The 14,487-nt window shown below is 52.1% G+C and overlaps 1 protein-coding gene across 1 annotated transcript in view; it reads right to left on the bottom strand.

Annotated features, from left to right (window-relative positions):
• SPIRE2 (spire type actin nucleation factor 2) overlaps positions 1 to 14,487 on the bottom strand; it is a 42,973-nt gene that overhangs the window by 12,719 nt on the left and 15,767 nt on the right. Inside the window, exons 4-13 of the mRNA XM_023732520.1 lie at positions 13,080 to 13,433; positions 11,123 to 11,203; positions 10,840 to 11,004; positions 10,119 to 10,205; positions 9,647 to 9,770; positions 9,147 to 9,316; positions 8,455 to 8,688; positions 7,673 to 7,756; positions 4,088 to 4,222; positions 3,800 to 3,867 (exon numbers count right to left, since the gene is read on the bottom strand). Coding sequence (XP_023588288.1) covers positions 3,800 to 3,867; positions 4,088 to 4,222; positions 7,673 to 7,756; positions 8,455 to 8,688; positions 9,147 to 9,316; positions 9,647 to 9,770; positions 10,119 to 10,205; positions 10,840 to 11,004; positions 11,123 to 11,203; positions 13,080 to 13,433 — 1,502 coding nt within the window. The remainder of the gene's footprint in view (positions 1 to 3,799; positions 3,868 to 4,087; positions 4,223 to 7,672; positions 7,757 to 8,454; positions 8,689 to 9,146; positions 9,317 to 9,646; positions 9,771 to 10,118; positions 10,206 to 10,839; positions 11,005 to 11,122; positions 11,204 to 13,079; positions 13,434 to 14,487) is intronic.

Raw genomic sequence — 14,487 nt, 5'->3', positions numbered from 1 at the left:
AATTAACGGCATTTATACAAATCCAAGAGCCAACATGGTCCTAAGTGGAGAGAGTCTGAAAGCATTTGCCTTGAGCCAGGAACAAGACAAGGATGCCCTTTATCACCACTCTTATTCAACACTGTGCTGGCGGTCCTAGCCAGAGCAAGTAGGCAAGAAAAAGAAATAAAGGGCATCTAAATTGGTAAGGAAGAAGTAAAAGTATCTCTGTTTGCAGATGATATGATCTTATACACAGAAAACCCCGAAAAACCCACAAGAAAACTACTGGAAATAATAGAAGATTTTAGCAAAGTATCAGGATACAAGATAAACATAAAAAAATCAGTTGGATTCCTCTACACCAACAAAGACCTTTGAAGAGGAAATCACCAAATCAGTACCATTTATAATAGCCCCCAAGAAGATAAAATACTTAGGAATAAATCTAACCAGAGACGTAAAAGACGTATACAAAGAAAACTACAAGACACTACTGCAAGAAACCAAAAGAGATGTGCATAAGTGGAAAAACATACCTTGCTCATGGATAGGAAGACTCAACAGTGTGAAAATGTCAATTCTACCCTCTCTTAGGCTGGGTTCTCTAGAGAAGCAAAACCAGTAAAGCGTATAAGTATATATAGAGAGAGATTTACATCAAGGTAACAGCTCACGCGATTGTACAGGCTAGAACGTCCCAAGTCCGTGGATCAGGGTAGAGGTCTCTCCCAATTCACGCAGCCGCAGAAGCTGGCAAACTCAAGATCAGCAGGTCAGAGAGCAGGGCTCCCGCTCACAGCCTGGGTTGACGAATTCAAAGACCAGCAGGCAAGACCACAAGGTTTCTCCTGATTCACATAGCTGCAGGGGCCGGCAAACCCAAGATCAGCAGGTCGGGGAGCAGGACTCTTGCTTACAGACTGTGAAGATTGATGAATCCCAAGATCAACAGGAAAACTGCTAGCTCAAGTCCCAAGAACCAGAAGTGAGATGACAAGAGGCAGCTGCTGGGTCTGGAACAAGCCAAAAACCCTGGCAAGGCGTGTAGGAAGGAAGTAGCCAGCAGAGGGCAGAGAGATGAAGGCTGAGGGGGTGGTGAGCTGCCACAGGCCCCGTCCTACCAGTACTACTTAGCAGATTCCATCACGGGGTAATTACATATCACATTTCAACAGGGAAGTGATCACAACATTATACAACTGACAAAACACTGAGAATCATGGCCCAGCCAAGGTGACACAATCGTAACCATCACATACCCAAAGCAATCTATAGATACAATGTAATCCCGATCCGAATTCCAATGGTATTTTTTAAGGAGATGGGAAAACAAATCACCAACTTCATATGGAAAGGGAAGAGGCCTCAGATAAGTAAAACACTACTCAGGAAGAAGAACAAAGTGAGAGGCCTCACCCTACCTGATTTTAGAACCTATTATACCGCCACAGTAGTCAAAACAGCCTGATACTGGTACAACAACAGATACATAGAACAATGGAACAGAATTGAGAATCCAGACATAAATTCATCCACCTATGAGAAGCTGATATTTGACAAAGGCCCAAAACCTGTTAACTGGGGAAAAGACAGTCTCTTTAACAAATGGTCCTGGAATAATTGAAAATCCATCTGCAAAAAATTGAAACAAGGCCCACACCTCACACCATTCACAAAAACTAACTCAAAAAGGATCAAAGACTTAAATATAAAATCGAAAACGATAAACATCATGGAAGAAAAAATAGGGACAACTAGGAGCCCTAATACATGGCATAAACAGAATACAAACTATAAGTAACAACGCACAAACACCAGAAGAGAAACTAGATAACTGGGAGCTCCTAAAAATCAAACACTTATGATCATCAAAAGACTCTACCAAAACAGTAAACAGACAACCTACAGACTGGGAAAAAAATTTTGGCTATGACAAATCCAGTCAGGGTCTAATCTCTAAAATCTGTGAGATGCTACAAAACCTCAACAACAAAAAGACCAATAACCCAACTAAACAATGGTTAAAGGATATGAACAGGCACTTCATCAAATAAGACATTTAGGCGGCTAACAGACACGTGAGGAAATGCTCACAATCTTTAGTCATTAGATAAATGCAAATCAAAATAACAATGAGATACCATCTCACCCCAACAAGACTAGCACTAATCCAAAAAACACAAAAAAAATAAATGTTGGCGATTCAACAATTCCACTCCTTGGAATATATCCTAGAGAAATAACAGCCGTCACATGAATAAATAATATGCACACCCATGTTCACTGCAGCACTGTTTACTATAGCAAAAAGATGGAAACAACCTAGGTGCCCATCAACAGATGAATGGATAAACAAATTACAGTATATTCACACAATGGAATAGTATACAACGATAGAGAATAACAATGAATCCATGAAACATCTCATAACATGGATGAATCTGGAAGGCATTATGCTGAGTGAAATTAGTCAGTCACAAAAGGACACATATTGTATAAGACCACTATTATAAGAACTCTAGTAAAGGTTTAAACAGAAGAAAACATTCTTTGATGGTTACGAGGGTAGGGAGGGAGACAGGGGGGTATTTACTAACTAGACAGTAGACAAGAATTACCTTAGGTGAAGGGAAGGACAGCACACACTACAGAGGAAGTCAGCACAACTGGACTAAACCAAAAGCTAAGAAGTTTTCTGAATATAACCAAACACTTCGAGGAACAGAGTAGCAGGGGCAAGGGTCTGGGGACCATGCTTTCAGGGGACATCTAGGTCAACTGGCATAACAAAGTTTATTAAGAAAATGTTCACATCCCACTTTGATGAGTGGCATCTGGAGTCTTAAAAGCTAGCGAGCAGCCATCTAAGCTGCATCAATTGGTCCCAACCTACCTGGAGTAAAGGAGAATGAAGAACACCAAAGACACAAGGAAAATATTAGCCCAAGAGACAAAAGGGCCACATAAACCAGAGACTCCATCAGCCTGAGACCAGAAGAACTAGACAGTGCCCAAGTACCACCAATGACTGCCCTGACAGGGAACACAACAGAGACTCCCTGACGGAGCAGGAGAAAAGGGGTGCAGAACTCAAATTCTAGTAAAATGAGCAGACTTAACGGTCTGACGGCAATTGGAAGGACCCCGGAAGACATGGCCCCTGGACTCTATGTTAGCCCAAAACTAAAACCATTCCCAAAGCCAACTCTTCAGACAAAGATTAGACTGGACTATAAGACATAAAATGATACTTGTGAAGAGTGTGCTCCTTAGCGCAAGCAGATACATGAGTCTAAACGGGCGGCTCTTGTCTGGGGGCAAGATGAGAAGGCAGAGAGGGTCAGGAGCTGGTTGAATGGACACGAGAAATCCAGGATGGAAAGGAGGAGTGTGGTGTCACAGTATGGGGAGTGCAACTAGGCTCACATAGCAGTGTGTATATAAAGTTTTGTACGAGAAACTAATTTGAACAGTAAACTTTCATTTAAAGCACAATTAAAAAAAAAAAAAAAAAACACTGCTTGACATTATTTGTCAGGTTTTTGTTGTTGCTGTTCAGGTGTGAGGGTAAATCTGGTGCTGTTACCCCATCTTGGCTGAAAGAGGAAGTCCCTTAGCTATTTAAACCTACATTAAGTTAAATTAAATTAAATATTCGGTGCCTCAGTCACACTGGCCACGGTTCAAAGACAACAGCCATGGTGCAAAACAGTGCCCCGTCATCACAGAAATTTCTACTGAACAGCGCTGGCCTAGAGGCTTCTTACCTCCTCTGCCCATGCTAATTCACAACCAAGGTGCTAACAAAAAGGCTCACCTCTTGCAAAAGAGACAGGTGGGTGGCCAGGAGAACAGTGGGAACTTGATTCGACAGCAGCAGCAAATCTGTAGGGAAAAGACTGGGTAGAGCCTAATTTTGTCCAAAGCTCGCTGGTATCCCCCCCCTTCACCTGTGCCCCCCTCTACCAAGTGAAGGGCAGTCCTGGAGTCTCCCTCATCTTCATCTGTCCCCCACAACTCCTGCCCAGTAAGGGGCAGTCCTGGGCTGCCACCCTCAGTGAGGAGGCAGTCCTAGGGTCCCTCTGGGTTCCTCCTCCCGCCTCACCTTCCCCTTCTTCAGGTTGTTGTAGAGCTCCTTGTTCTGCAGGAACTTCTCCATCTCAGCCTTCACCAGTACTCGGCGCACATCCATCACCTCCTCTACAGTCAACGCCAGACTCTCCACAGGGTGGCTGAACTCCTGGAACAGGAGAGTCAAGGGTCAGTGGTCACTCAGGACCTCAGGGACCAGGCCTTTCAAGTGGGAGCCTCACCCAAGTGGCTTTCTTCACTGAGGACTCTCATGTCCTCCTGGTCTTGGTCCAGGTTTAGCCCAGCAACTTTCTAAAACACCCGTTCATCAGCTTGGCTGGCCTGGGAGCCTAAGGTGTCCATTTCTTTCTGGATAGGTCCTCTCCTGGAGCCTAGGGGAGCCACAGCTGCCCTGCCCACCCCTCCAGCTCTACCCATACCGGGGCCCCACCCACCTCACGGGTCCCGCCTACCTCAAGGGTCCCAGGGCCCCAAAGGCCCCACCACCTTGAAGGCCCCACCCAGGGCCCTGCCACATCCTCTGGCCCCACCCACCCCATAGGCCCCACCCACCACAAGTTGTGGAATCTGGCCAGGGTCTCTAGGGCCATCCTGAATCTTCCTTCCTGAATCCTTTCCTGGCGATTTCACCACTGAGCTCTCTCCTTCCTAGCAGCCAATCCCCACTGGAAGGTCCTGGGAGCCCTGCGCGTGCATGACCCTCCTAGAGCACACTTATACCACGAGCCTAGAGTCTGCCCAGCTGGCACTCAGCATGTCCCCACACGTCATGGCAGCCTGCTTCCCCAGGCAGCTACTGTGTGAGTGCACCCTGTTGAGCCTCCCAGTGCCTAGCACAGAACTTGACACTCACCCTCTATGAGCCTCAGTTTCCTCCTCTGTAAAATGGGGCTGTACTTGAGCTCCACTGAAATACACAATGCCTGCCACACAGAGGTCAACAATGTTGGCTACTATTACTGAGGTAAGGATGGGCGAGGGGGGCACTGACCCAGGGGGTGCCGCAAAGGTGGAAGTTGGATAATGATCTTTGTTTCAGATTTGCCTGGGTTATCCTACTTGGGGTGTTGAACATGTCTGGCATCGGGGGAGAGTCAGACCTCTGCATTCTCCTCCACTCTGGTCCAAGTCAGACACTCTGCCCTCAGTGTCTACTGTCACTCACTGTGCTGTTTAATTTAAACAATTACTCTCTAAACAATACAATACACACGATACAACACATCCAAGAGAAACTGGCAGCCTGCTCCCCACGTCAGGCAATTAATCAGTATCTCAGCTTCCCCTGGCCCCTGACACATGTGGCACACTCTCAGCAAGTGTAGGTTGAACCAGGGCAGAGATGAAGAAGAAAATCACTGGGATTCTTTGACGATCAATACCCAAAACTCTCAGAAAGCACTGCTGAGATCTGAGAGCTGAAAAAACATGTAGGGGACTTGTGGTCATTTTAAAACATGTCCACTAATTGCTTGACATCCCTCCCTTAATTCCCTCCTCTTGGAAATGGGCTGGACTTCATGACTCGCTTGTAATGAACAGATTAAGGTGGAAATGACTCCTGAGCCTTGGCCATTGAAGACACGGGCTTCCACCTTGCTCTCTTGCGGACCACTCACTCTGGGTGAAGCCAGCTGCCGTGTTGTGACGACACTCAGACAGTGCTGTGGAAAGGCCCACATGGCATGCAACTGATGCCTCCTGCCAACAGCCACATGAGAAGCCACCTGGGAGGCAGATCGTCCAGCCCCAGCTGAGCCCCTAGATGTGGCAGCCCTGGCTGACATCTTAATGGCAACCTTATGATAGGCTGTGGTACAGTGAATTACTATTATATGGCCCTTCTAGCCATGGTCATGTAACTCCCACAAAATATTAGGTGGGACCATGCAAATAAGGTGCTTGTGGACCACCAAGGGGATTGGACAACCTGCTACTGCAAATAAGGTGCATGAGACCCTTGTTGGGGGTTGGGGGGAGAACTAAGCAAATAAAGTACATGGAACTCTTGTAAGAGATTGGTTAGTTCTTGGTCTTGCTGGGGGTGGGGCACCTTGAAATTGATCAGGAGCTTGCTATATAACCAGCTTCCCTGACAGAGGTTTGAAAGGGAGACACGAAAAGAGAAAGAAGAAGGGGTTGTAGCACCAAAGACCTCGAGAGACCACAAGGTACGGCACTGCAAAGAGCAGCAGCAGCATGAGCAGCGAGAACCAGGTGACTGGCGTGAGATGGCTACAGTGGGCTTCCCGGCCCACAGAGCAAAGTGACAGCAAGGCCCAACCAGAGTCTGGCAGCAGGAGGCTGAGAAGCAGCTGTCCTGATTAAAGAACTGTATCCTGAGTTGTTTCTGTTACTTCCAAGTTGATCCCAATCCTTAGTTGCAACCTGTTACTTCCCTAATAAACCCCATAATCATAAGTACAGTTCATGAGTTCTATGAGACGTTGTAGCGAATTACTAAACCCAAAGATGAGAAGAACAGTACTGAGGTGAAGAGGAATGGCTGGTGTTAGAGATGATGGAGTGGTACAGCAATTGGGAGAAGCTGGTCATTTAGGACATCTTTAACCTCTGCCTCACAATAACCAGCTTTGTGCTAATTCTTATAAAAGAAATGATTTATTTAGAGACTATGCCAGAACCACTTAGCTGAGCCACTCCTGACCCACAGAAACTGTGTGGGGTGTGTCTGTTGTCTGAAGCTGCTAGGTTTGGGGTAATTTGTTATGTAGCCACCGTTAACTAACACAGGACTCAAAGAGTCAAGCTTAACACTACCTTACATTTATAAAGTATTTTTTACATCTGTTCTCATTTGAGCCTCTGGATAAGACCCCAAGAAAATGATGATACGATGATGACACCTCTAACCACCCCTACACCCCTGTGGATGCCCTGAGGTTCACCAAGTGCCTTGACCCCCACTATTCCATTTAAGGGGGCCCTGGTGGTACAGTTAAGAGCTCAGGCTGCTAACCAAAAGGTTGGCAATTCGAAGTCACCAGCTGCTCTTTGGAAATCCTATGGGGCAGTTCTACTCTGTCCTATAGAGTCGCTAAGAAAATTATTTGGCGAGGCTCAAGTCCAAGCAGTGGGGGGAGGGCCTCAAAACATCACAAGTGTTAGACCCTCACAATTACAGAGCAGACAAAATTCACAGCTGAGGAAGCCAGGCGCAGAGAGGTTAAGCAACATGATGGCAGTCAGGACCAGGGGTCAAGGTCTCTCAACCTGCTAAAAGGCACAGGCATCGCGTTTGTCATCTGTCTTAGCCCCTACAGGGGTTCCGGGGACTCCGCAGGGGTTCAGACACTGGCTGTCCCTTAGCAAGGGCCTCCTCTGGCTCAGGCCGCAGTGCCAAAACTTCCCAGCAGGTAGCAGCGGAAGCCAACCTTCCCAAGATGGCAGCTCACCAGCTGCTCTACACAAAGCACATCAGCCGCACACCACTGAAAGCCACCGTCATTCCTGAACACCACCGGTTGTCTCATCCTGGGGCTCAAGGGAGCCCCTGCCCCGAGCCCCCTAGGCTGGCACAGAGAGAGCCCTGGTCTGGACAACTCAGCTAGGCCCTTGAGTTGCATCCCTCACTCACCAGCCACAGGTGCTTGGCCTGGCTGTCCAGGGCCACAGCGGCCTCAGGCCTCTCCTCAACTGCACCCAGGCTGCTGAGTTGGGGTGGGCCAGCATCCAGCCAGGCCTGAGAGCTCACAGGGAAGGAACCTGGAAAAGAGCATGGAGGCCCGTCAGGACGTAGATGTGCTGTGTACGCCTACCCGGTTTGTTATGGGCAATCGCACTCCACACACAGGAAGGACTAGAAGAGTTTGTCTACATCCGCCTGTTGGTCTAGCTATCTACCTACTGACATAGTTGTCTCTGTCTATCTAATCTATCTGTATCTGTCTGTCTGTCTATAGAGCTAGACACATAGATAACTGAGGTACAAACAGTTAACATGCTTGGCTGCTAACCAAAAGGCTGGAAATTCGAGTCTACCCAGAGGCACCTCAGAAGAAAGGCCTGGCAATCTACTTCTGAAAAATCATCCACTGAAAACCCTGTAGAGCACAGCTGTACTCTGACACACCTGAGGTATCCATGAGTCCAGACAGACTTAGTAGCAACTGGTAAAATCTGTCTATCTATCTATATGTATGTCTGTATCTATCTCCCAGCACATTAATAACAATTATCTCTAGATAATATGGGAATTTATTTTTTGTCTTAAATTTTATTTACAAGATGTCTTATAATGAATATGGATTATTTAATACAAAAAATTTCAAGTAAAAAAGGAGGGGGATGGATGCTGCCTGAGGCTTTAAGGGGGTGTGGACTGAGACCCCAGTGTTGCCAGCTCAGGTGGATAGGCGAGTGGGCAGGGTTGAGGAAGGGGCTGGGGTGGGCGTAGCACTTGCCATGGTCCTGGGTGCTGGGCCTCCAGGCATGCACACTACCTGCACGAGGCCTGGCCGGCAGCTCCCTCCCTGCTGAGGACTCAGAGGTCGGCAAGCCTGAGGCCATCTCGCTCCGGAGCTGGGCCAGGTCCTGCTCCGAGAAGGAGCGGTCCCGCTTCAGTGTCATCTCCCCGCATGGGGACTCCTCCTCCTGCAAAGATGCAGCCCTGACCGCTCCGTCCCCAGCACCTGGCCCCTCCCCAGACCCAGGTCCCGGGACCCAGGGGACCCACAAGGACCCTCAGAGACCCAGGCAATGGGCAGACACCTCGAGAAACAGACCCTTCCCCGAGGCCTTAAGGAAAATGTGGAGACGACAGACCAGGTATCAGATGGAGGCTGAGCCTGCTGGGATGGCCACCAGCCAAGGCTGTCACCCTGGTCTCAGAAAGCGGGGGGCGGCACAGAGGACCACTCTGGGACTGGGCTGGGGTGCGTGGCTCCTCAGACTGACCAGAGCTGCCAGGTTCTCGGCCCCAGAGACAGCTCACTTGCATCACCTCCACACGAGCCTTCTCCTGTTGGGGGAGGAGGGGGCTCCCTGCCCCAAGCTTTGCTCAGCCTCAGCTGTCTTCCACCCCATCCCACCTCCTCTCAGTGCGCTCTGACCTCTGACGTGGTCATCTCCTCCATCTCAGCCAAGGTGGGTGCCTTAAGCAGGACCCGGGGTCGCGAGCGCTGGGTGCTGCTCCTGGCATCTGAGACGGACAGGTTGACGCAGGAAGTGGACTTAACATCTCCAGAGCAGACGTTGAGGATGCAGGGCAGAGAGCCAAACCCTGGAGGGGAAGAGGGGACTGTGAGCCTTGAGGGGTGGGAGGACAGTGAGCCTTGAGGGGTGGGAGGGACAGTGAGTCTTGAGGGGTGGGAGGGACAGTGAGCCTTGAGGGGTGGGAGGGACAGTGAGCCTTGAGGGGTGGGAGGACAGTGAGCCTGGAGAGGGGGGCAGTGAATGTGGGAGGGCAGCGAGTGTGGAGGGGGACAATGAGCCTGGAGGAGTTGGGGGGAGTGAACATGGAAGGAGGGACAGTGAGCATGGAGGTGGGGTGGGGGGACAGTAAGTTTGGACGGGGGAGAGTGCACATGCATGGAAGGGCGAAGGCCCTCACCACGGACATCCCAGGGTGAGCTTGTCACTGGCCGGAGCTTCCGCTCCTGCTTGATCTCTTCCAGGATCTTCTCATGCAGGGTCCTCTGTTTCTGTGGTAACGGGCGCAGCCTCCTCTCTGAGACCTGCAAGAAATGTAGCCGTGCATGGGGGTAGGAGGCTGTGACTCGATGTGGAGTGGGGAGGAGGTTGCCAGAAGAAGCCAGCCAAGTTGAGGAACCCTGGGGGACCCATCAGGAGCAGGCACAGCTTGACTGAGCAGGAGGGGTTCCATGTGGGTGGGGACAGCCAAGGCAGTGACCACTGGTCCCTCCCCAGAGGAAGAAGTCTCAGGACTGTGGCAGGTGTCTGATGCTCCATGCCTACGGGCAAGAGGGGGCCGGGCTCCTTCACTAGTGGGGTCCAGATGGCACTAAGACACCGCGTAGGGTGCTGTAGCGGGTCAGGAAGTAGGGGAGGGAGGCCGTCGGTACCTGCTTCAGCGGTGGCCTCGAGCGGATGAAGTCCAGGATGATCTCATGGGCGTCCTTCTTTACCCTGGGAGGGATGTCCCCGTCAACCTGTGGGGAGACCGGGAGGCAGCCGAGGCTGAGGACTGGCCCTGTTATCCGAAGGTGCATCTTCGGGGTCATGCAGCTCCCGGCCTCAGCCTGGCCCCCACCCAGCCTCCTTCTTATGGCCTCCACCCAGGACCCCGCTGCCTCCTTGGATGGGTGCACGGCTTGATGCATACACACTCCACAGCAGTGGCTATGTTCAGGGTCGGCACTGCCACTGGCTAGGCTGCCTGACCCTCCTGCGCCCTGGGGTCTTCATCTGGACGTGGGTCAAGAACGCCCACTTGTGGGATGTGGCAAGAATGAAATGAGCTTGTTTGCGGCAAGAATTGCACATACTAGAGAGAAACTCCTGCGCCTCACTGCATGCCCACCCTCCAGACCTTGCACATCTTCTCCTGCCCTTGTCACACTGTTTAGTGTCCTGGACATGAGTGAGAGCCCAGAGGCAGGAGCCTCATCTGCCTCATTCATACTCTATAGCCCAGGGCCTGTCTTGGTCTCCAGCACAGAAGAGGGTCTCCAGAGCTACTGCTGGGAGTGGGGGATGGAGGGTAAACGGAGGAAGGGGTGGAGGGCACACAGACTTTCAGCCATGGCTCCACCCCTGACCTCACCCTGACCCCGCCCCACGCACCATGACCTTCCGCAGCTGGTAGTTGCGGGCACGGATGTCCTGCATGAGCATCTCGAAGGGCGTGAGCTGGAACTCTGTTGGCAGTGGGTTGAAGTCCCGTTCCTGTACCTTTTTGAGTTTCACCCCGCGGCGAAGCTCCCGCATGAGCTGCACCCAGAGTCTGGCCTGTGCACAGAGGAGGACAACTGAGGGCTCAGTCAGGGCTCGCACTCAACTTCCCAAGCACAGGACTAGGGGAGAGCTGGGATTGGCCTGTGTCTAGGCAGGAGGCGGTCATTCTTACCCAGTCCGTGTGCCCCAGGTCGTTGAGTTCTGCCAGGGGCTTCTCTGCCTGGGACTCATCTTCCCGAAACTTCTGGAGCATCTGCAACCACAGGCCAGGCCTCATGAGTCCAGTAGACAGTGGGGGATAGCAGATATGAGCTGTGGGTCCCTACTGCATGGCTACTGCCAAACCTATTGGCCCGGATTATGTAACTTTCTCTGGCGCCTTCTGCTGGGGCAGGCAGGATGACAACGAACATCCACGGCTCTCCCAGTCTGCAGAAGGCACCTTGCTCCCACTTAATACTCACATCCCACTGAGGAGGCCACCCACCCCAACCTCAGGTGCAAACACAGGCCCTCAGCTCATTTGTGAAGAGCCCCCAGACTCCTCCCACAGGGCCTGCCCTTTTGAGCCACCTGGTTAGCCACATGTTCACCGTCCCTCCTCGCCCAGGAGCCCAGCTGAGATACTATGCTGATCAGCTTCTTTTCTAACAGCTGTTGCCCCCACTAGACCATGGGCTCCATGAGGCCAGGAATCATATATTCTGATTTTCTTTTTTCTCATCTTCCGATTCCTGGCAGCTAGAACAGTGTGGCACATACGAGTTGAAATAAATGAATAAATAAGTGAATAGATGAGTGATGGGCGAATGGAGAATGGATGGGTTGGTTGGGTGAGCAAGTAGATGAATGGATGGATGGGTGGAAGGGTAGAAGGGTGGAAGGGTGAATGGGTGGGCAGATGAGAGGGCGAGTGAGTCACTCAGCCAGTCCTGGGAATCAGTCACAGGTCTGTATTTGGTGAATTAGGAAAAATGTTGCCACTGGTGTCAAGGCCCAAGTAGGGTGTTAGGGATTGTTAGGTAATGTCCTATGCTGAGAATCTGGGTAGAAGCTGCTGGACTTGCTCCATGGTTGCCTGGGATCTCTGTGGCAGTGGGGGCCTCTGTACTCACCAACTCCCCCCACCCTGGAGAAGCACCTACCCTTTAGCACACAGCACCCCCCTGCCAACTCCCAACCAAGACAGAATCGGTTACCCTGGCTCCAGCCCCAAGCCATTTGCCAATCTGCTTTGGGACATTCTACAAAACACTGCCAATTCTCTGAGCGGGGTGTGTGGCCTGATGGTCCCTCCGGGCAGAAGGTGTGGAGGCAGCTCTCTCATCCCCCTGCAGAGCCCACACTGGCCCTCAGGAGGCTGTGTCTGCCCAAAATGCCAGCCCACGCTAGCGCTCCCACCACCAGTTCTGCAGACTCCTCCAAGGGCCATTTCCTGAGGTCTAGAGATGTTTGCTCTTGCTAAAGAAAGAGCTGCCATTGTCTGGGTGAGGAATTGATCTTAGCAAAAGGACACAGACTAACTTCAAGTGAGAAAGACAAAAGCATTAAAACAATCAGCTAATCAAGGAAGACTCGAATAGCACCTCTGACATACCAAGGAGGGTGGGGACAGGCCTGAGAGACCCAGAAGGAGCACCTAACCTGGGGGCATAGATCACATTGTTAATAGGTGTTAAGTGACCCAAGCAAGTTTCTGACTGACTTCTGCCTGGGTCCCAGGCCCCACCAGTTGGACAGAGCCATCCCCAGGGCATCCTCAGGCCCCACAGGGTCAGGGAAGCTGGCCAGGAACCCTTAAAGGGTCAGGTTGGAATCAGGGACCAGCATCTGGTAGTTTCAAAAATACTTTCTGCCACCCAAGCTCAAGAAAGCTAGCAGCTTCCCTGCCTCCTCCAGATCGTTCTCACCCGTGCACGGCGGGGAGGGCTGTTGTGTGGGTGAGTAAGTTAAAATGCATAAAGCTCTAGGACTGTCCGGCACGGGGTGCAGACGGTGAGCTGTGGCTACCCCTCTGTAAGTGACGGTGAGCGTTCCCGCGGAGGCCTCCGACTCCTTGCCGGACAGACGGAAGGGCAGGGAGGAGGTGTGGGGCAGACACCCATGCCCTGCCTGCCCTGAGGCCTCACCTCCTTGGCTTCGCGCACGCGGGCGAGGAAGGCACGCAGCTCCAGTGTCTCCACGAAGAGCGCGCGGCACACGGCCTGGTAGTGCGCCTGCGCACAGCGAGGCTCAGTCAGGCGCACAGCGCACAGCCGCATGGCCTGGGCAAAGGTGCGCACGGTACGCGGGCCACCCTCGGTCTCCTCCTCCTCCTCTGGGCCCCCGTAGCCCTCGTCGGCCCCACAGCCACCATCGTCGCTGTCGCTGTTAGCCATGAGGTCGATGAGCCGCTCCAGCTGCGGGCTGAGCTCACGCTCCTCGCTCTCGTCCAGGCCCCAGTCCAGCGCACGGTAGATAGCGAAGCCCAACGATTGCACCATCTACGGGGCGAGCAGGCAGTCAACGGGAGGGCCACGCACCCACAAGGGCAGGGCAGGGCAGGGGCCGGGGTATCTACAAGGCGGGGCTGGGGCAGGGCACCCACACAGCAGGGCAGGGCACCTAGCTGGCCAGCAAGTGTGGACAGGGGACCCACAGAGCAGGAGGTCAGCGGGCAAGCAAGGCACCCACAGGGCAGAGCTGAATGCCTAGGTGGACTAGGGACCCACAGGATGGGAGAGTCACAGCAGAGGGACAGCGGGGCCCTGTCCTGAATCACAGGCTGGGAGAGGAGACCCTTCTGCACATCACCACATGAGAACCACGAGAGAGGCACAGCACAGCTGGCAACAGTGAAATAGAAACAGCCAACTGTACGCTCAAGGGACTGGACTGTGGCACGTGGGACAGCAAAGAACCCAGCACAGCTAAAAGGCTGTGCCCCAGATGGCTCAGCCACTTTCCAAACATCATCTACCATGTGACCTACTGATCCCACTCCTGGCATTTAACTGAGAGAAACGTAAACACATGACCACACAAGACTCGGCCTTGAATGCCCATGAAGTCAACCCTGAACACAGCCCAAATGTACTTCCACGGTGAGTGGGTGAGTGGATACACAGCTGCTGTGTCCTGACAAGGGGACACTGCGCCGCCACCGTAGAACAGAACAGCCAGCATGGACCAGATTCACACCCACTACAAGGAATGCAGGAAGCCAGAATCAAGGCTTCACGCTGCGTAGATTTCTTTGTTGCTGCCATTCAGGCAGCTCTCACTCCCCTTCAGGGGCCCCTGACTAAGCCCTCTGGGAGGCATCAGGAGCCTGGTGTCCTGTGTACCCAACCCTGGGGCTAAGGGAACCTGAGCCTCCCCGTGCAGGGCAGAACAGATGTTGAAAGCCTGAGTCAGGGAGGGACAAGAGCTCGAGGACATGGGCCTCCTCTGTCCTGCCTCCTGGGGAAACATTTTAGAAAAAACCCAGGAGGCCCTGGGAGCAGGTGGAAGAGTGAGCCTCTGATGGGAGCAAAGTCCCAGCCTACAGTCAACAGA

This window comes from Trichechus manatus, unplaced genomic scaffold (genome assembly GCF_000243295.1).
Source record: "Trichechus manatus latirostris isolate Lorelei unplaced genomic scaffold, TriManLat1.0 scaffold00053, whole genome shotgun sequence".
NCBI lineage: Eukaryota > Metazoa > Chordata > Mammalia > Sirenia > Trichechidae > Trichechus > Trichechus manatus.
Note: the sequence above shows the minus strand (reverse complement) of the source record. Positions and strands in the feature narration are given on the sequence as shown.